Source organism: Callionymus lyra, chromosome 7, assembly GCF_982586985.1.
Source record: "Callionymus lyra chromosome 7, fCalLyr1.hap1.1, whole genome shotgun sequence".
Taxonomy (NCBI): Eukaryota; Metazoa; Chordata; class Actinopteri; order Syngnathiformes; family Callionymidae; genus Callionymus; species Callionymus lyra.
In genome coordinates, this window is record NC_141824.1 from 25,846,319 (window position 1) to 25,869,692 (window position 23,374).

Genomic DNA, 23,374 nt, shown 5'->3' on the forward strand with positions numbered 1-23,374 from the left:
GCTGAAGCAGCTCCACCGTTTCTCCCTCAGCAAATTAAAAAAACACTCCTCAAATTGATTAACCAGATCCTGCCGGAGCATCTGTGGAATTTAGATGGCGACGACTTAAACAACCAACATTTCGTTTCACGTTGAACTTACTGAAGCTACGGCTAAAGAAAAACTATACCTGTCCTGTTTCACCACTTAAGGAAATAATGGCACTGAACGTCCTGTTATCTACGGCACGGCACAGTTGTGTCATTAATGTGGACTAGAAACCACGACTTCTTCTAAAATATGTATCAACACACACGTCCTCCAGACGATGACAGAGTTTAGAAAACGCTCAGATGTGCACCATAGTATTGCTCTCACGATGGTAAAAGTGGATCCACCATATAGAAAATATTCAAAAGCAATAAAAACGCTTCTATTCTTAATATCAAGTCTTTATATGAAACCACATAATAACCCACAAACTAGTCAGCAAGTCCCTCCCCGACCCATTTGGCACATTTCATAATTTACATTGTTGAGTTACAATACATTTGAAGTGGAATAGTCACTCACACATTCATAGTTACACAGTTTCTAAAGTACACACTTGTACAGTTGATATATTTCAAAACTTGTTTTTTTTTCTTTAAACTTTCTTCATATGTAAATAAATAATTTCTAAAATCAAAACAGAACGGTCTTGGCATGCCCTTGTTATATACAGAATCCCTCAGAGTTTGTTCTTGCTGGCTACTGTTGAGCAGGGATGCCACACAAGTGGGGGCACTGTTACGGCAGAGAGGATGAGGACGAGAAGAAAATTAAATAAGGCAACATTCAGAAGCCAAACATTTTTTTTTTTAAATGTCCTATACATGTGCCATAAAGGCGCAGTCGGCATGAAGTTCTGGGCATCTCACCGGGTCTAAAGATTGTAACCACTTACTGGCCTACTCTGCAAGGCCGGCGTGGTTAGAGGCTGCTTCATCATAGATAAGACATTTTTTTTAATCTTGCTTTCTGTACCTTTAGTTCCTAAGTCTCTTTTAGGTGCTTTCAAACAAACCCTGGAATTGTTTTCTTTTTCAACCCAACAGTGGCACTTAGTTCACATCCACGTAGACACTACCACCAAACTTTACACTTGATATTAGCCACTAACGTTGGTTTGTTCGGGTCATATGTTTTTGAATCAATCTGTCAATGTATTGAACTTGTTTGCAATATGTTACTTGCAACTTGAGGCAGGGGGCCAAAAAGAAATTCCTCTCACCTGCACCCATGATTGCAAACAAAAGCTGGATATTATAAATGTTTTCTTTATACAATAAATTTCAATTCCACCAAAGTCCCTTCATAATGACTTTATATATCTTGTATTGGCTATTTTTTGGGAACAGTTTTACATTTACATTCATGCATTAAACATAAATATAGATTTAATTTTGTGCAAAGCAACCAGGAAGAACCAAGGAGTAAAAAGATTCAAGAGAAGATAGGGAAGTACAAATAAGTGCTAGGAAAGGAAGGTGTTCCGTTAAGAGCTTCTCGAAAATAGGCAGGTACGTTCTCCTTCTAACGCCACATGATAGGTCGTTCCACCACCATTGGAGAGCACTTGAGAAGAGCCCGGTTTGTCTGGTACGAGGTGTTGGGACCGCCAGACAACACTCATGCCAAGCAAAGTGGTCTCAATATGAGGTGTCTCCAGAGCACTTAAGTAGGAAGGAGCAGACCCGTTAAGTACAGTGTAGGCCTTTCATCAGTGATGAATCTAGTGGTAGTGAGTTTTTGTTGGTTTTAACTGCCAAATCGCTTTGGCTATTTCGAAGACTTGGTGCTAGTTTTCACAAAGCTAAGAACCGCTTTTAATACTACTTCTCTATGATCACCCATTTTTTGACGGGCCGGTATGCTCCTACTGTACTTTGTAACGCTTAAGTGTCCATGTAGAAATGTATGCTTACATAAGGAAGTAGGAAAGATGTCCATAGACTCTCAATATTGGTGATGTCCACCTACTGTACCAAATAGAAGACAGTCAGAGCCTACTGACCCTACGAAAGGTTGACCCAAATCAGTGTTCATGAGTGTTTTATAAAGCAGAATTATGACATCACTTTGAGAGTTGCATGACATTTTTTAATAAGTAAAGTATCTTGGGCTGTGTCCCAAATCGCGCACTTCTGCACTTAATATTTTGAGTGCACAATTGCGTCTCAATATGTCTCAGGGTATCAAAATGTAGTGCGCCACCCTTAACGGCCGCCATCTTAGTGACGTAGATAACGCTAAACGGAAGCTACATCACTGACGACGCATCTTCGGAGCAGATACCGGCGTAAATGTCTTGAGAAAACACTTATTTTACCACAAAATAACAATAATAACACAATGAAACACAACTTAAAAACTTGTTTCAATTGGCGAGTTGTGGGCGATACGCTTCCAGCGGTTGCAATCAATGTTAAAAAGTAGTAGAAGAAGAAGCTGTAGAGTTGTTTCCGGTAGGTGCGTAGCGACAGTGTTTGATTTGAGATGGTACTATCTGTAGAAAATTTGCGCTCCATGCAAGTGCGTACACTATGTAAATTTGTAGTATAAACCAGTGCACTTGGAGAAGTGCGTGATTTGGGATACTGACACTGCGTTGGCCATCATATTAGGACGCCTACTAGACCCTCGCCGGGGAGGTGTTCAGGGAATGTCCCACTGGGAGGAGATCATGGTGGAGACCCAGGACCAATGGGGAGACTACAGTATAGAAGTAGGTTTGTATCAAAGCACCCTCAGAGAACGCGTCCGTGTTGTATCAGACGATGGAATAAAGTTGTTTCCTTCTGGTAAGTTTAATGTCTGACTCGCATGAATGCTTCTTGGCTTGATTAAACAAAATGAACAAAACTGTACAAGAATCTTCTCTTCCTTCTTTCTCGTGTCATAAATAGAGAGGTATCACGGTTTGGTCCCAAATGCGTCAGTAATCAAATACATACATTCAACCATATTAAAAACAACATAATGGAAGATATAAAATGAAAGAGCTAAAGAAAGAGAAACTATTCTTCTCTCTGCTTTGTTGACAAAATGTACTTCTGTCAGACATATCTTGGTTCTACCGAGGAATTAATCCCTTTTTTTATTTTTTTTATTTACACAGTTTTTCCCTTGTGTGTGTGTTTGTATGTGTGTGTGTCGAATTGTCTCTCACTTTGTCTCAGAGCTGTTCTACCTCTCCATTAGCTCTACTGCTCCGCACCAACAGCAACACACTCTGAACACACATCTACAATCGCTAATTAGTTGCTAGCCATGTTATCTTAAGGCCATTGCCCACCTTTACACCTTCAAGGACAAATCCTAGGCTCCACAACACCAAATTCAGAGGCCATTCCTGCAGGTCTACTCTTACCTTCAGAGGGTGAACCTATGACATTACGACGTGAGCGAGATTTCCACCGCAAACATGTAAACACAATGACAGCCTTCCCGTTGCCGGCTTGGTGTCTTCGCCAACTTCTGTCCTTTGACCCGTCGTAGAAACGAATGGATCCTATTCTCCGCCCCCTTCTCGTAGCATCGCCTGAACTTTGGGAGTTTTTTTGCTTCTCCGCTCTCGTGTGTTCCTAAACTTCACGCCCGCGGCCTCACAGTGAGGAGGAGCTCTGACTGTAGTTTCTAAGGATCAGTCTGCTGTACCTCGGGGACGGAGGGGATGGTGGGGGGTGGGAGGGCACCGGCGGAAGACAGAGTTCTGTCTCGGAAACAGGGGAGCTGCTGCCGGATGCCAAAGAGTCACGGAAGGGTGACGGGGGTGTCAGAGCGATCAGCTCTTCCTCCAGATCCACCCGTCTCAGCGGGGACTCGAGACAGGTGACCCGGCCTCCTCCCATCGGGGAGAGAGACGTGGACGACTGCGGGTGAGGCGGGGGCAGCGGGTAAGGTGACTGGTGGTGGGCAGGAAAAGAGTGGATGGGGCAGCCGCCGCGACCCCCTAAACTTGACTCTGCGAGATTGTGAGGCTGAACATCTGCGTAGGTGGTGAGGGTCTGGTGGACCTGCAGGTCGTGCGGCAACAGGTAGGGGTCGGTGGGGTGCTGGGGGGGGGACGCGTGCTTGTGCGACGGGGAGTTCAGGAGCATCATGCTGTTGAGCTCCGTGATGTTGGCGGTGAAGCGGTTCACCACGCAGCTGATCTGGTCCATCAGGGAGTTCGGCGGCCCGCCAGGGGGGCGTCCATCCACGACTATCAGGCGACCGTCGCTCGTGGTCACGCCCGAGCTGCTGCTGGGGGGTCCGCTGCTGCTGCTGCTGCTGCTGCTGCTGCTCCCGCCACTGCAGGTGCTGCCCGGGTACTTTGGGGGTCCGCTCATCTGAGACTCCTCCGCAAACCCTGCCGCCAGTCTCTGACTCACCGTGCTGATAGGGGAGGGGGTCTGAGGCCTGTACGTGATGGAGTACTGCTCGTCCACCTCGGAGAGGTCGTACAGAGTCTTGTCGGCGCCGCCGTCCATGTGGGAGGGCAGAGAGGACATGGAGGGGAGAGAGGGCAGGGGCATGTGTGAAGGGAGGTCTGATCCCCCACTGTAGCGCTCCTCCGAGGTTTTGGAGAAGGGCTTGATCACAGCCGTCTGGTTGTTCTCCTTCTTCTTGATGTGGAAGGAGAGCCGCTGCCACAGGTGGCTCCCCCGGGAGCCGGTGCGCTCCGTCTGAGCCCACGACACCGACTTCCCGTTCGAGCTAAACACCAGAAAGAAAACACACAAATTGAATTAACTTCACTGGGAAAGAAGCAGCACACAAGGGATGTTCAACAAATAATGGGATCTAACAGGTTCTTATTCCCAGTGATTCTGCAGGTTAAACATATGTTCCATTAACTAATCAATAATCTTAATAAACATTTAAGTGTCCTCATGAGGAGAGTTATATGAGTGATCACAAATATTTCTAAAGGCTGACAATTTAATAATATAATAATGATAATGATAATTTGAATTCTGAGATTCTTTTAAAAATTCCTTTCAAATTAAACTCAATACACATATTTTTGTCATCTTGACCCTGAAAAGAATTATAAATATATAAAATGTGAACCTTTTCCAAGTAATTCTGTTTATGTTTTACACAGTATATATAATTACATTTGTGTAAACACTGAAATATTGGACACTCAAATAGAAATGTCAACACATATTTATAGTTTTCTGTCCTTTTTTGAAAATTGATAATAGTTTGATTACAGTCGAAAAATGATGTGTTTTCTAAGATTATGAGTTATAGATTTAATCGGTAGATACAACAATTATTACTGCTGTTAGTTGAAACTGTTACACATGAGACATCAGTCATTAAAAACTTTTAAAAGATAGCTGTCTTTGGTTTAGTTTCTTTCTTTTTTTTACTTGGTTTCGACCAGACTCTTGGTCTGGTCGTACAATAATAGCTTCTCCTCCCACTGTACTGACCACCAATCGGCAGCTTTCACAGAGAGACTGTTGATGGGGGGAGGAGAGGAATAAAAGAGACCAAAGGCAGAAACACCCATGGTGTCTTTTATGAGAACATTCAAATCTCTGATGAAACCTGCCGACAGATGTATTCAGTTTTCGCTTTTCATGACATGAAAGTGACTATGCGTCATTTGAAATGGTCACTGCAGATGAATAGTAAATGTTTCCGGAGTAAAAGTCTCTTTTCCACATCCATCCTTAACCCCCATTTTATCGCTCTGTGAGATCCCCTCTCTTTTGTACTTTCTTTTTCATAATGCTGCGACTACCTGATTTTCCCCTCAGATTATTTTCCCTTCCTTCATTCTCTTCTTCCCTTCTTTCCTCTTTGCTGCGTCTCCATTAGATAATTGTGTTCAGTTCATGTTAAGGTCAGAACAGTGAGCCTGCTCAGGATTCAATCTCTGAGAAAGCTCACACACACACACACACACACACACACACACACACACACACACACACACACACACACACACACACACACACACACACACACACACACACACCCACACACACACACACACACACACACACACACACAAACCCACACACATGAACACACATACATAAACTCACTCACACACACACACACACACACACACACACACACACATACATAAACTCACACACACGCACAAGCATTGCACAAAATCACACGCACGCACTTAAATTCATACAAAAAAGTACACACAAACACACACGCTCAGATGCAAGAACGCATATGGACACACACTAGGCCACACAGAAAGAGACACACGCACATAAAATGCGCAACACACACAGGCATGCATGCACAAAGACACACGTAAACACTCACAGTCGCGCACCATACATACATAACAAAGCTCACACGCATACAAACTTACACGCATATACACAAGCACACAGACACGCTAAACCACACACAGATAGGCACACAGACTCAAACAGACATACATACACACAGACATATAAAAACAAATTAATACACACACAAGCAAAACAAAACACACATGCGCACCAACTTGCAGTCAACATACAAAGACACACACAAGCACACATTCACACACCCACACACCAACACGTGCACACACAAAAAATAATATAGAAAAACTCACAGATACATATACACAAGAGCATACACAAACACTTACAGGCAAGCAACACACAAAAAACAAGCAAGCACACAAAATCAAAAAAGTATAACACACACACACAACAAACTCCACTTGGGACACTATCTAAAGAGTTACCTGGTGTAACCTGAGCAGTTGCAAGCGTGCACACGCAGACACACATTTACCTGAGGGTCTCTGCAGTGGAGCCTCTACGCTTCCACAGGTTCACCAGACTGGACGATCGACTGGCAGCAGAGGAAGATTTTCCATCACCCACATGCATGCGCACCACTGTGCTGGTGGTGAAGGCACTTCGCACGTTGCGTTCAGGCTTAGCCAAAATAATGTAAACCTGTTTGAGAGAGAAAAAAAAAGAAACTTTGTCTCTTTATGTTGTTTTTTTCTGACATCTCTCATGAGTAACTTTCAGGCAACTCTGCACTCATTATCGCACAACTGTGTCAGATGATTGACAGACACACAAGTTGGTGTGATTCCAGAGGAGTTTCAGCAGTAAACAGATTATCATCAGTTTCAATTTCTTCCAGGAACACGTTGAACGTGTTGCCGTCTTTTTGTCGCTGATATTTGGGCTGTATTTGTGTTACAGACGGCATCATTGTGGGTCTTCAGCGCGTGGATGTGTGACTGTGGTCTCACCTTGGGTACGAACATGCAGCAGAGCGCCACGGTGGCACTGAGGCTGACACTGAAGCACATGGTGATGATCTTGTAGTTGGAGCCGAAGTAGATGGGCACGAAGGCCAGCCAGATGATGCAGGTGGTGTACATGGTGAAGGCGATGTACTTCGCCTCGTTAAAATTAGCAGGAACGTTGCGAGTCTTTGAAAGAAAAGGAGCAAAGGATTTATTTCCACCGTTTCCTGGAAAGGACGCTTGATTTACCTTGAAGGCATAAAAGGTGCAGCTCAGGATGAGCAGGCCGTTGTACCCCAGCGGGGCCACCACGCCCAGGTTGGTGGTGTTGCAGATCAGGTTGACCTGGCGGATACTGGGGTAGTCGTTGATCACCTGTGGGACCACCCGAGAGAAAAGAACATGTTTTTAATAAACTACAAGGCCTTTTTTTAAAAGCTACAAGATGTGGAAATGCATTGTTTGTTTGCACATTTGTATCTGTATGGGGTTGCATTTGTCCAAAAAATATACAAATATATATATTACGGGAGATAAAAAACTCTTCTGTTATATTGCCTCACAGAGTAATATTACAGAGCATAGTAGAGTAATACCACCCATCCTCATGGAGCTATCGCACAGAGCATAATGGGGTAGTATTTCTTATCCTTGTAAAGTATTACTACAAAGCCTCGCAGAGTATTATTTTGAAGCCTCATGAAGTAATAGTAGAGAGACAGTGCAGTTGAACAACGGAGCCCTGTGGAGTAATACTACTGGGCCTTGCGGATTAACACTTTGGAGTCTTACTTAATATTACGGACATTTACGGAGTAACGTACATAGCCTAGCGGAGTAATACCACTAATATGGAGCCTTGCTGGGTGTTATTTTGGAGCCTCATGGAGTACCACTACACAGCCTAGCCGAATATTACTATGGAGCTTGGCGGAGTATTATTATGAAGCCTTGTAAAGTTATACTTCGGAGTATTATTATGTAGCCTTGCGTAGTACTACAACAGAGCCTACCAAAATAGTACTATGGAGCCTGGTGGAGTACTATTATGAAGCCTTGCGGAGTACTACTACAAAGACTTGCAGAGTAATACGCCGCAGCCTGGCAGAGTATTATTATGGAGCCTCACAGGGAAATACTACGGACCCTAGTTAAATAATACTACAGAGCTCTGAAGAGTATTATTGAGCCTCATGGAGTAATACTACGTAGCCTTGCAGAGTATTATTATGGAGCCTCTTGGAGTAATACTATGGAGCGTTGGGGAGTGTATTATTACAGAGCCTTGCGGAAGATTATCATGGAGCCTCTTGGAATATTATTGCCAGCCTTGTAGTGTAATACTAGGATTTTAAGGGATCAATATTCTAGAGTTAAAGGATTCATGGTGCACCTTTTACTCTGAAATCCAGTTTTATTCACCAGGCGGTATTTTCTCAAAGCCGCGACTGCATTCGGTGTAAGTCTGTGGTCATCTTCTGATGTCTTCCTCCAGTTATTTTCTCGCTTCAATAAAAGCTAAATGTGCTTCACACACTCACCGCGGGATTCTCCATGAGAAACAGAGCCACGATGATCCCCAACTGCAGCAGGATGAGCAGGAAGGCGATGATGAGCTGAGCGCAGGCGGACATGAAGCGAGGCTTCTTGGTGCAGATCTTCTTCTTGCTGCCGGCCAGGATCCGCGCGATGCGATTGGTCTACGATCACAGAGAAAAAAAAAAAAAAACTTAATATTTATATAAACAACTTGAATTTTTTGTTCATACTTTAGTGACGAGTGCGGAGTAGCTCATGGCCGGAGACAGGCCGATCCCGAGTCTCTGAAGGTAGCAGAGAGCGACGTGAGGTTTGGCGATGAGGCTGAACGTACACAAGTAGCCCAGACAGATCCCTGCTAGGATAATGTAGCAGAGCTCCCGACTGGAAGACTTCACCACGGGTGTGTCCCGGAACCTTAAGAGACCAGGATGAGTTGTGCAGGGAAACCCATGGAGTGTGTCATTTCTATATGAAGGTGTATCTACCTGATGAAAACCGCTGTGACGAAAAACGTAGCCATTAAACCAAGGCAGGCAAAAACCACAGCAGCGATGGGCTCGGGGTCTCCCCACCGCAGGTACTCCACAGGGATTGGATCACAGCCTGAGGGAAGTCGGAATATTTACTGTTATATATGCCTGTTGCTTCCAGTTTCAACAACACATCTTTGTTCCTGCTGATGTGTTCAAGACAGGATTGTGTAGTTATTTTCTCACACCTCAGTCCTCTTTTCTCTCCTGCATCGTTAGAGAGAGAAGAGCTCTTCAGAGCACTGGGCTTGTTGTATCAACCCACAACAAGAGGGGATTACAATTTTACTCATCAGCAAGTACACAACTGCAAGTTAGTGCTTTTAATGACTCGACATAAGAGGACGACAATAAGCACCATTTCCAATTGATTACTTGTGTTCGCAAGCTGCAGCTGTTTGATTGTGAATTAGAGAGACAAGTGTGTGTTCGTGTGTGTTTGAGGTTATGTAAAGTATATCTCTGTGTGTGTGTTCATATGTATGTTTGAGTTTATGTAAAGTATATCTGTGTGTGTGTGTGTGTGTGTGTGTGTGTTCATTTGTATGTTTGAGTTCATATAAGGTATATCTCTGTGTGTGTGCGCATACTGTGTTTGTGTTTGTGCATATGTGCATATGTTTGTGTGTTTGCACGCAAATGTGTGTGTTCTTATTTTCATATGTGTGTGTTTGCATGTGTATATGTGTGAATATGTGTATGTGTTTCCATGTGTGAATACGTTTGTGTGTGTGTGTGTGTGTGTGTGTGTGTTTGTCTGTGTACAAAAACAAACGGTCGTCGATGAAATAAAAAATACGGCTTTATAACACATCAACAATCATTTTCACATTTTTTTCATTTGAAACTCTCACTGAAGTCATGCTTGTTTTTTTTAGAAGTGACTCCTGTGTGGCTTCGGAACAGAAACATTTGTGAATCGATCAGTTAGTCGTCTTGCCCTCACTAACGGTCAAGAGCTCTGATTCAGCCAGAAATGGATGTTGTCCTCCGTGGAGCTCCACTTGCAAAGCGCAGACTACATTTGTCATTTAAAAACTCAATTAACCCACAGAACCTGCTGGAAATTGTGCGGGCTCCGACCCAGAGCAGCAGTTTGACGGCTCAGTGCGTATAAAGTTTCGAGGCAAACTACTTCAAACACACTCAAAGAGTGGATCTTCCCGACCAGTGAAGAGGCTCAAATCCCAAACCTAATCCTTCACTTCCCTTTCTCCATCCTGGCTTCTTCTGACAGACCCTCTATTCATCTCAATCCCTCTTTCCTTATTCTTTTTTATTATGATTTCTCAGTCTCTTTTATCCATTTTCTCACTGCTCTTTGCACCAAAACATTTAGCACTTTCAGCAGCCGTCTGGTCTCCCTCCCCCGATATGACTATTCACTCAAAACTAGCGCTGAATGCTCATTAGATGACTTTCCACACAGCAACAATGAAAATCAATCGTTTATGTCCGACTTTCCCACCGATAGCTACTGCTACCGTCTCTGGCCCGATGCGCATTTTGAATTTTCAGCAGCACCGCGTTCATGTTTTAATCATCACGCTTGCTGAGGAGCTGAATAATGAGCCCTGTGGAAGCACAACTAGACAATATTGGGCTGTGGTGAGCGCGGTGGAGGGAAACACACGCTCAATGCTGCTGAAATCTATTTGCATTGTAAGATGCTGTTGATGCAGAATAATTAAAACATAGGTGAGTGCGTTGGTAACAAATTGAGGCGATGAAAGCAAAGGGGGGGAGGAGGAGGAGGAGGTGGGGCGGAGAGAACAGATATTATCTCTCAGTCACGATATGATTGGGGATTTACAATAATGGGATCTTTAGGCTCGTGATAGCAGCACGGTCATTATCTAATTCTGCTGAGCCTCATTTCTTCACCGACCATGCACCGAAGAAGAGGTGAGGCTACGATAAAGGGACCTGCTAGGAGGCTTTAAAATGGTTATTGCATCCCAGAAAGTTTCTTCTCAGCCTACATTTCAAAAGTTTAACCGAAGACCTAAAGATGTTACCTTAGAGCAATGAGCCTGCACACGTAACATTATTCTTCTAGGGTAGAACCTTTTTGTCTGTGGATCTTTGACTTTGATTATTTATTCTGTTAATATTTAATATTAAAACTTTATTGACACTACACGGTCACAGAAAATTGTTTGTGAAGGTCAAGCTGGTTGGACTAGCTTCTACACAAGTTAGAAAATGGACCAATGAGCAACTTTTGTTTGTTACAAGCTCCGCCTATCGGTCAATGTTCTAACAGATTTCATTGTAGGAGTCTGCAGACAATTAATACAGCTGATTTGGTGTTTGGTAGATGGATGAATGAAACTAATTCAACTTAGAAGTGAAGCGAGAGCGTTATCTGTGGCAAAATAAGCAAATCACTTTTGGTGTGAGTCCAGGGTTACCCCTTAAACAACGCCAGACTTCTCTCTTCTAGTAAACCTCAATGTTGAACTTACATTTAACCATTCGCTAACTGTGGTTGGTTTGTATCCCTTTAAGAAGTTTGTAGAAAAGATTAGGGAAGCCAGACTTATAAAATAAGTAAGTAATTCTTATTGGTATGGCGATAAATAAACAGCTAAATAAAGAATAGAAAAAATTGAGGCGTGTCTAGTTTAAGGAAGCTAAAGGAGGCTAAAAATAGGCTAAAAAACGATAATTATACTGAATCCAGAACATTTATAATTCACTATAGTACCAATACTACAGCGCACTCTGCAGAAGGTGTGTGTATTCGCAGCAATCTGGCTATATGATAAGTATAAAAATACAGGAGCAACAGTGTGCTATATTGCGATCTACCAAACTGTAGGAACAACTATATATTTGTAGTATTGTCCGAGTACTTGACTCTGGAGTTACAGCTTTTACAGACCACATGACTGCACAACTGCTTTGATCAAGCTTTAAAAGGCTGCTATAGTCCACTGTGTCCTCTTGTCCTCAGTCGTTACTTGGATCTGAGGGGGGACGTAATGACTGTTGCCATATAGATGCTGAAAGTTTAATTGCAACACAAAAATTGTGAATAATTGCATGTTAAACATATAAAGAAAAGAAATAGATACAGTGCCTGGGCGGGAGGTAGACTCAACAATAATAATAAAATTAATAATTATATTATAAGAAGAGTTATTTTCCGCCAAAGACAACCAATAAAGCAAACACTAACCTGTGAGATCATCAGTTGGCCATGAACCTAACTCGCAGGCGCGACAGGTGTACTCGTCAAACACAAACTCGTTTTCTTTACACGGAGTGCAGGTCCAGCAGCAGCTCACCTCGCCTTTCCGGATCACCTGCAGGAGAGTCGTTAATATAAAAATCATGAACTGAAATGATGCCAGAATTAAGCATGATAAGGTTTATAAGAAAGTAAATATGCTGCTTATTTAGAGTAAAGATAATACATTTTTAATGCTCTTATCATCTTAAGTATGTCCTGATATGACGGCATCACCTTGATCTGTCCTTTAGCACACGGTTCACTGCACACAGATTTGATAAAAGCTTCTTTGTTGGGCCAGATTTCATCATCATCGATCTTCAGGCCTCTGTTGTCCCAGCTGCCAACGTTGATGTAGTCATAGTAGTCCTTCCCCATCTTCTTAAAGTTCATGATTTCATACCTGCACGTTTGAGAATAAAAACACGTTCCTGCCTCTTGCTTTTTTATTTCTTTAGGGCCAGTGTGTTCCATTGTTTACCTTCCAGGTGAGTCTCCATTTACGTCGAAAAGGATCCCCTCCCCCGAGACTCCAGTGAAGTTGGTTTTCATGAGGAAGTCCAGCAGAGTAGCGCCATCTATAGGTCGCATGGCATCACAAAGACCCTTTAAGAAAACAGACACATTGCGTCAGCAATAAAAAATAAGAACATGTTAAACTAAAATAATACTATAATATAAATCAAATATAAAATAAATATAACAAATATAATAAATATAATATAATATAATATAACAGTTTGTATGTTCTCCCTGTGTTGCATGGGTTACTCCAGGCACTCCGGTTTTCCTTCAGCCCCCCCCCACGACTCCCATAAGGGATTAAGTGGTAAAGAAAAATGAATAAATGATAAGAAAAAAATATATAAATAATGATAATATCCAACAATATGTAAACTTTATGAATAATGCAAATAAATATATCTATCCATCTAAATGAATAAATGCGGCTCAATGAATGTTGGTTGTCATACTAGGTCATAGGTGACAAACATGGCTACCTGGTATCCTGGGCACAGCGAGCGTTGCATGTTGTGAAGACCATATGCCATGGAGTAGATAGCGTTAATGACGAAGCCCATCTTGGTGTCCTGCGCGTACTGCTGTCGAAGTGACTCTCGCTCTGCAGAGGCGGCGCAGGAGTCGAAAGGTTGGAGAACATTTTCAAGGGGGAGAAGAGAAAGTGAAAGGTCAGAACACATGAATACAAATGACTCCTATTCATAGATGAAAGAGCTTTATTCTCATTTCTAATCAACTCACGCCTCCTCGTTTAATTTAATAATCCTGTTCTTTGTGTATTTCACACCCATCTTCCCCTGAAAACATCTTTCATGTCGTCCTCTCATTCATGTCCCTTTAGAGTGAAAATAGACGATGAAAAATATTGAACAAACTTTTACCTGAATTTTGTATGAACGTCTGTGTGGATGAGCTGTTTAAATGTTTAATGCAAGTGAAGACCAAAGGTACTTATTAACGTCTAGAACACTGCAGCAGGATAACATTAAGAATTCAGACCCGTGTGTGCAGTGAGTCAAGCAGACGCAGTGAGTTCATGACATTGTTGTTTTGTGTGCAAAATTGACAAGTCATCACTTTTTCTTTTCTTTTTTTATATACAAGTTGTAACAATTCTTTGTTTGGGGATTTGAGATGATCCTGTGTATATTTTCCTTTTTTAGACATTATTTAGTCATTAAAAGTGGAAAATATATATAAAGATATATTTTTTTAAACGTTAGAATTTAATATATGATATAACGATATAATACATGTTATATAAATACATATACACAAAATGGTCTTGCTTATTGTCTCCTTCATTCTTTACTTGAAACCAGGGTAACTATTTCAATCATAACAAGCACATTTTTTTGGTTTTAGGAAGAAGTTCTATAGCCATTATTTCTGGACTAAAAGCCGCTAGAGAACAAGAAAACACAAGAGCAAATAGAAGAAGTAATGTCTCAAGGCAGACGATCAGCGAAGAAGGACATACAGTAGAAATGCTGCACATTAGCTTAGCATCAATTAAGATGTTGGAGACTGCAGCGTAAAAAATGGACTAGAAGCAAAAAGACAAAAAATGCATTCAAAAGTAACAAAAATACTTAGTCCTATTAGTCCTTCAGTACTCCTAATATATGACTATTGGTATTATGTGTATCCTTCATACCGCTCGTTTTAGTTTGATCTGGAGCAGGTGCCTTAATGGAGCCAATGAGTGCAAAACATGTTTAGCCCTTTCAGTTGAAAAAAGCTATATTTTCAAGAGTACTTCGAATGTGTTTCCATTGTAACATAAATTGTGTTCATTTCTATGTGTGAGGGTAAGATTTTAAGGGGATTTTCCAAATGTAACCCTTGTCAAGCTGACCCAAATGCCTGACAACAAATGTGTTTGTGGAAATGATTTTGGGAAATGAACAGAAAATGAAATGAGTTGTTCACTAATGTCCCGCATCTCTATTTGGGTGTAAATATAACATGTAGTTAAACACGAGCTCGAGGACAAGATAAAACGATCTTGAATAACTTCACAGTGAAGACTTCATACATCGTCATGAGCCATTACACGAAACAAACTCATCCTCCACTAAAACAAAAACAGAGAAGTGGCTGACTCATCTTGAATAACAGTGTGTACTGTTGACATTTACACCCAAGAATAATGTGTACTCACTGCCACAGGTGCGGTTGTACTTCATGTTCTCCTGCGGGTAGCCCTTCAATCGGCAGTGGAAGCGATGCTGCCAGAACTCGATGAACCAGGGGTTCCTGTGGTTGTTCTCGGGACGGAGTTTAAGGTAGTAGTCATCGAACCATTTGACATCGGCGGATTGGAGTTTGATGGTGATTCCACCTGCGGCTTCTCTTACGTAGCCGTCCGTCACGTCGTAGCGGTCGGCCCATCCATCACTGTGGGAGCGAACCAACAACGGTTAGCTAGAAAACAATATCAACGGATGCTGCTCAGGACATGTCCACTCCTTTAGGAATGTCATTTTTGAAAGTTCCACTCCAGTAGTTTCCCATCTTTTGCGTATTACTTTCCCCTTTTTGGGGGAAATTGAATTTGAGAAGCAATTAATGTAAATTCCTGTCGGTATCTTTTGCTTTAGAGGAATTTCCACCGAGTAGAGCGGGCGGTTATCAGTGCACGAGTCGCATGTGAGTGTTTGCAGCGACTCCCAAAGTTTAATTAGCTGTGTGGAGGTTTGGACGAGGGCCAGCAGCCGCCACAGGACTTAATACCTTCATAATATAATCAACTTGATAATGTGTGCACTGTGAATTAAATGATGATGTGCAGAGATGAACGGAGCGTGTTTCTGAATCCCATTAGAGCGCTTCTGCTGGACTGTAAGAGAGAATCGAATGCTTTTCAACTTGTGTTTCAGTATTTAATTCAACTCAACTCTGTCTCTCTTGCACCTCTATTCTAAACTCTTTTTATTGAACTATTTACATTAGAAAATGTGCTTAAGCCCCGCCCACTGAAACCACTTGGTTTTTCTGGAGATGAAATCTCCTTTACCATAACCATACCCACTCTGCTGTGATTTGTCAAACATCAAGGTTTGGCACCACTTGTAATCAATCGTAATTTGTAATTTCCACCTTAAAGGGACTCGTTTTATTAAAAAAAGTGGGGTGTAATTACAGATGGCTGGAGGAGTGAAGACCATTATTATGTCATAATGGACTCTCTCTCATAACCTCTTGTTCACCAAGATTTCAGACTATAAAGTAATAAGTTCAAAACATGGTCATGGTGAGGGAGTTACTGCATCATTGAGAGAAAGACTTTAGACATTAGAAACATGTGAGTGAGGAGTGTTGGGTTTTGACATTAAATGCCTTTAAAAATAAACAAAAAAAGCAAGTAAAACGGCTCCTGAGACAAGATGGTTGTCTCCAAAAAAAGAAAAGACATGAAGAGGAAGATTAACAAAGGGCCCTGTTCGAGTATACTAGTTAGTCCCGACTTTGTCACAGAAGGCTAATCCGAAGATTGCAGGTCATTAATTGGGAAAGCATTAATTAAAAAGTTTGTTTTAGAGCAAAGAAGTTTAATAAAAGCAGGTTCAATGAATTCAGCACAACAACAACACAGCAATTAGAATCTGTGCCACGCATGAGGAAAACTGTTTATTTCAGCCTTTTTCACCGAACCAAAAATGCATTTTAATTTGTCTTTTTGCTTTATTAGTTAGAGTCTGTAAATGACAATTTGCTGACTTTTTCAATGTTTGGTCTGTTGGTCACAATATTAGTTTAAACTGAGCTGCTTGGCAGAGGTCTGTAGTTAAAGTGTAATGACATAGTAAGGGTTTAAAGCTTTTGTGGACAACATGACTGACAAAGAGATCGTTCAAGTGCTTCAATACCCACACCAGAGATTGTTCAGCACTCACTCCGCCTCCATTTTGTATTTACTTGTTGCGCCCATCACTCCAAACCTAACACATTTACTGGACCTTACAAACTATTGATCAGGACCAAACATACATTTATTTTATTTTTTGTTTTCCATGATGGTGGTGCACGTTAGTTAGATGCCTTCTTCAGCTCCAGGGTTGACAACAAATAACAGCATGATTATGAAATATTGTTATCCATCTAATTTGTCACTTGATATAGACTGTGTGTTTTTTTTGCTTCGACTAAATGTGTTTGAACTACAGATTCAGAGATAATTTAGCTATATAGTATCCTACAATACAAGTCAAAAATATTTTTTGCCTCAACAGAACAAAGCTGTTCAACTTGATGAAAAATGATGAGCGTTCCGGATGACTGAAGCAACATCAAGTGTTTATGTAAAATCACTGACAAACAGCACATTGTTGGCACAGACGTTTCAAAGGAGTCTGGTGACTGCGGCCCAGACACACAGCAGGACTGATATTGTCACCACACGACACACTCTGAGTGACGCACACGCACACACTCACACTCGTGCTGCTACAATATATCGCTACATTTTGCATTTTCGTGAAGATTTGGGGCTGCTGCTCACAGATGGCCTGGCGGTTGTTAGAGCGAGAGAAGAAAGGAGGAGACGGAATGAATGAGAAAAGTACTATTTCTCGCTGTACTGACGCCAATATGGCCTCCAGACGGACGAGGATACTCTTCATTTCCCTGAAATCTTCCATTAGAATCATTTCATTTGTTTGTCTCCTGGACTTTTTGCTCAACGTTCCGAGAGAAATATCTCGCTCTGCGATCTGAATGACTCCCCCGGAGTGTTTGTGTGCCTGTCAGTGTGTGTGCGTCAGTTCTTTTGAGCGCGGAGCAGAAGATGAAAAATCAAATTAAAAAGGAAAAAGTTCCCTTGTGATTTAAAACCAGTCAGTAAAGAGTTAAAAATATCTAATATTATAGATATTCCGATCCTGAGGTGACAATCAATCAGCATTGATCGATAGATTTCTTCTTCTTTTTCCACCCGAGCTGCCTCCTCTCCTCGTCCATCTCTTTGTCCTCCTAATTGAAAAGCCTCAGTGTTCCCATGAGTCCATTTCCACTTTTCATTCTTCTAATTTCACATGGTTGTAGGTCAATATGACATCTTCTCTGCTTTCATGGGTCTCTCTCCCAGCCCTGGATTCCTGAGCTCCATGTTTTCGTCTTGACTATTGGTTCGACACACTTTTTTGTATTTTGTAATTCTTCTAATTCATAACTGAATGTTTAATATCATTTTTAAAAAATGTGACTAAATATTAAAATGTCAAAATAAATAAATGGCTTCTTATTATATCTTCAAACATTTTTTTTAATTTGTACATTTATTCATGTATTTATACATTTAGCTTTTTGTAAATTTCCTTTTCTACTTTTTTTTTACAAATTAACTTCCATCCAAACTCTCTTTATTTTATTCTTCCCTCCTCTTTTCAGCAAAGACATAATTGGAGATCATCATTAGTATAGTTCTCTTTACTTTCTAAGTGTGTACATAATCTTCAGAAAACATTGTATCAAAACTTCTATTTTACCTTCTTAGTCAGAACAGATATACAAGACAAGGCGACATGACATTTTCTCTATAGGTCCATGGGATTCTTTTTTTCTCCTCGCAACACGATGAAAAGACATTTATAAGTAGACCTATAAGTTGCCATATACAGTCTTTGTGCACCTGTGTGGGAGGAAATGCTGCAGGAAGAGTCAGGGTCGTGTGTGGAAGTTGATGGTTGTATGAATCCACCTTCTTCCACACAAGAATGACTGTGATTGAAAGAACATGTTTTTAAAAAGGTGCAACACTCCAATATGTTTCTATAGTAGCTTGTGTAGCTTTCCTACTCATAGTCTTGTGTGGGAAAATCGTCAGAGATGTCATCTATTCAGGCTTACAAACAACAAAGTGAACTAAAATAAAAGGGCAAAATATAATCTCTTGACTTTAGTAAAAAACATGAATTTAAGCTCTATTGCAGATGTCCAAAACCTGTTGTTTTGCACGGTGAACCATATTTAAGTCGATATTATATTCACAAACCGACCTTCAGGGAATAACAATAAAAAATAAATGTTTTTTTTTAATAATTTTTACTAGTTTAAAGGTTGTTTTTTTTATAGTGAACTTGACTGAAAAGACATCTTGACATTTCAGAGAGTCACAGACTAAAGTTACCTCAGAGAAAGACAGAATAATGGTCAATAGAAAATTGTGCAGCCAGGTAACAAATGCATCATGTAATGGTACCGGTCCCTGAATCCCACTTAAGGGTACTTTCCATAATTTACTGACGGTCCAAGCAGCAACATCAGATCTGAACGGTAAGTTATGCATTCAAGGACAATTTAAAAAAATAAAAAAGAGACAATAAAAACGATGAAAAACCTATTTGCAGTGTAGATGAAGCCTCTGTTAGACTTGCAAGCCAGTAAAGTGTGTTTTCATATACGCCTCATCTTCTGTTCTTGACCATGAATATCTCGAGTGGACGTTGCTTCACACAGTGGTGTTAGATTGCCTCACAGCTGCTGACATGCTTGTTTTGGTGCAATTGCATCTCCTCTACTCAACAAAATGGACGCTGGTGGATCACAACGGTCATCACCGTGAGCTGAGGTCACACTACGCAAAAGTTCCGCACCTCATTCCAGCTTCCTCGATGGCAACTGTGACACAAACAAGGCGCCGAGACGCTGTGATGAAACATCCCATAAAAGAGCTGTCAGGTGTAAGTCTTTAGTTGATGAAATTGGACGTCCTCGACAACCATCACGTTTCATGTGATCGCTCGCTCGCCATCTTTTCATATCAAGGCCGTCGCCATGGTTTCCAGCCCACGCTCAACCTGCCGTCTGCACTTTTTGTCTCGTTAGTGCTCGCTGGAATTTAAGTGCACATGTACACACCAGCGTACTCCATTTTTTTTTTTATTCAACCTCAATTCAATTAACAGGAGCCTGCATGTCTGCCATTAGTGTGATTTGCATAACTGTGGAGTCAGCCGGAGTCGTGCTCCAGAAAAGCATGTTAAAATGACTTAAGTGGGAAAGTGCCTTCATGACCTCCCTCTTGCTTGAGACCCTGAGCTATGATGGGTTCATGAATTATCCACTTTTATTTACTGAAATATTCCTGAGATAAAATATTTGAACAACGTTAACTGTTCCTTAAGTCGAGTAATTAAAGTAACATTTAACAGTTCATTTCTTCTACTAAGGAATGCTATCTGGCTTAATGGAGTCCAGGCGAGCTGGTCAGAGTATAAATCTGTCATATTGTCGAAACACTAGCTCAAGGAAGGGTTGCTGGTTCATGGGTATTGTTGGGAGTAACATGTTATCAAGTAATGCATTACAGTAACCTCCTTTTGAGGTAACTTGTACTGTAACGAATTATGTTCCTTAGTAACTTCAGTCCACTGAATTTATATTTTTAACAAGATGCCTATGCATTTATACACGCTGATATATAGTTTGAACTTTAGTTTATTACTCCTTTAAAATAAAATAACAATAGATACAGGGATTAGTTGAACTGGTAGAAACTTTCGCTGCACCTCTTGGTCAAAGGTGAATGGTGCATTCAATGGCAATGTGATTTATATGGTGCCTTCAAGAACATATTACATTTTCAAAACTAACGCAAAACACAATATACTTTCTGTATAGACTTTTAAAAAATTGGCTACCTGTATCGCCCTCAAAAATGACAATAGGTGCAGCACTAATTTATTTATTTGTTTTTTGAATTGAATTTATTGTTATTATTTATTTATTTACTTTTTTCCTGGATGTATTTGATCACGGCATCCAAACTTACACTGGCCCATATACACTCTGCAAATTTGCCTTCATACCTCTTTTACAAAAAAATACTTACCTTATTAACTAGTTACTTAAAGTAACTGAGTTACTTATGAAATAACTAGTGACTGTAACTAAGTTACTATTTTAAAGTACTCAACACTGTTCATGGGCGCCTCCTGACAACAACCTTTAAACTACCCTTTCCGTTTATTTAATCACAGGTTCAGTGGTTGTGAATAAATAAAACCAAAACTTGTTTGATATTGACTTAATGAAGGTTTCATTAGTGGATTTAAAAACAGTTTACCTCAAACACTCGCTTTTTTTTCATCAGAATTGAAACAAGGTCAGTCTAAGTCCTTGATATCTGATACCTACTCGAGATATCTCAATATATTTTATCTTTTAAATAAAATTATATTTTTACTTGGACTGCATTTAAATGTCTTAATAAGTAAGTATTATATTTCAGAACATGTTGTAACGATAGTTCCTCATCAGTCAAGTCTTTCGGATACACTGTCGTAACAACCCAGTGGTCTTTGGATACAAAATAAAGGCTAAAGAATCACAAAGTGGGTGAATACCTCAGTAGAGCAGAGCTTTTAAACATAACTGTATAATTCACGGCATACAGCCAAATTCAAAGTACTTCCACAAGGAATGTGTTAGTTTACAGTAAAAACGAAGTTCCTTCACTAGAAATCTAACATGCAATGGCTTGGTGACCGCGATTTAATGGCTATACAACCAGATGAAGACCTCCCAACAAAACATGCAAAACAACACAATTTGCCACTACAGTAAGATGAAGATAAATAGATAGATGGATGGGTAGATAAACTTTATTGATCCCTCTGGAGATCTCCTTCAGGAAATTGTTTTTCCAGCACACATTTACACAGCAATATATAATTTTTTTTATAGTATATTGTAGCTGTTTGTTTTTTTACTTTGTTCCAATTAACTTAGATTTTTACCTTAAAAAACCCACCTAAGGTTTTGATTACTGGCCACTCATTTATCAGTTAACAACTTCACAACACAGTGTCATCATCTTTAGAGCTTAGTAGGTGGTGCTCTTAGTTAAACAATGGTGTGAGGATTGTCTTAGTTAGTGGTTCTGTTAGTGGTCCTTGGCTGATAAGGACACTGTTTCGTGGATACTCATCAACTGGTTCATAAAACCTCATCAACCGTTTCTTGGAACCTCATCAGCTGTTTCTTGAAACCTAATCCGCTGTTTTATGAAACTTAATCAGCTGTCTCATGATACAACATCAGTTGTTCTATGAAACCCCATCAATTGTGTCATGAAACCCCATTAACTGTTTCAAGAAATCTAATCAGCTGTTTCATGAAACCTCATCAGCCGTTTTATGAAACTTAATCAGCTGTCTCATGATACCTCATCAGTTGTTCCCTGAAACCAATTTAACTGTTACAAGATACCTAATCAGCTGTTAGATGAAACCTCATCTGCTGTTTAATGAAACCTAATCAGCTGTTAGATGAAACCTCATCAGCTGTTTAATGAAACATAATCAGCTGTTTCATGAAACCTCATCAGCTGTTTCATGAGACATCATTAGCTGTTTAATGAAACCTCATCAGCCGTTTCATGAAACCTCATCCGCTGTTTCATGAATCCTCATCAGCTGTTTCATGAAACCTCATCAGCTGTTTCATGGAACCTTATCAGCTGTTACATGAGACATCATTAAGCTGTCTAATGAAAACTCGATGGTTTCATGAAACCTCATGAGCTGTTTCATGAAACCAGATGAGCTGTTTCATGAAACCTCATCAGCTGTTTCATGAGACATCATCAGCTGTTTAATGAAACCTCATCAGCTGTTTCATGGAACCTTATCAGCTGTTTAATGAAACCTCATCAGCTGTTTAATGAAACATCATCAGCTGTTTAATGGAACCTTATCAGCTGTCTCATGAAAACTAAATGGTTTCATGAAACCTCACCAGCTGTTTCATGGAACCTTATCAGCTGTTTCATGAGACATCATTAGTTGTTTAATGACACCTCATCAGCTGTTTCCTGAAACCTCATCAGCTGTTTCATGGAACCTCATCAGCTGTTACATGAGACATCATTAAGCTGTCTAATGAAAACTCTATGGTTTCATGAAACCTCATCAGCTGTTTCATGAGACATCATCAGCTGTTTAATGAAACCTCATCAGCTGTTTCATGGAACCTTATCAGCTGTTTAATGAAACCTCATCAGCTGTTTAATGAAACATCATCAGCTGTTTAATGGAACCTTATCAGCTGTCTCATGAAAACTAAATGGTTTCATGAAACCTCACCAGCTGTTTCATGGAACCTTATCAGCTGTTTCATGAGACATCATTAGTTGTTTAATGACACCTCATCAGCTGTTTCCTGAAACCTCATCAGCTGTTTCATGGAACCTTATCAGCTGTTACATGAGACATCATTAAGCTGTCTAATGAAAACTCTATGGTTTCATGAAACCTCATCAGCTGTTTCATGAGACATCATCAGCTGTTTAAT

At 40.6% G+C, this 23,374-nt stretch overlaps 1 protein-coding gene across 3 annotated transcripts in view; it reads right to left on the reverse strand.

Moving 5' to 3' along the window:
• Positions 1–2,624: 2,624 nt before the first annotated feature.
• Positions 2,625–23,374, reverse strand: part of grm5b (glutamate receptor, metabotropic 5b) — a 64,408-nt gene continuing 43,658 nt past the window's right edge. For all 3 annotated transcript variants that reach the window (XM_087796088.1, XM_087796090.1, XM_087796089.1), the window contains exons 7-18: positions 15,243–15,478; positions 13,558–13,679; positions 13,038–13,162; positions 12,791–12,959; positions 12,503–12,629; positions 9,274–9,391; positions 9,016–9,202; positions 8,788–8,946; positions 7,496–7,621; positions 7,250–7,432; positions 6,775–6,941; positions 2,625–4,719 (exon numbers count right to left, since the gene is read on the reverse strand). In XM_087796088.1, the coding sequence (XP_087652214.1) occupies positions 3,627–4,719; positions 6,775–6,941; positions 7,250–7,432; positions 7,496–7,621; positions 8,788–8,946; positions 9,016–9,202; positions 9,274–9,391; positions 12,503–12,629; positions 12,791–12,959; positions 13,038–13,162; positions 13,558–13,679; positions 15,243–15,478 (2,812 nt within the window). In that variant the 3' untranslated portion in view covers positions 2,625–3,626. The remainder of the gene's footprint in view (positions 4,720–6,774; positions 6,942–7,249; positions 7,433–7,495; positions 7,622–8,787; positions 8,947–9,015; positions 9,203–9,273; positions 9,392–12,502; positions 12,630–12,790; positions 12,960–13,037; positions 13,163–13,557; positions 13,680–15,242; positions 15,479–23,374) is intronic.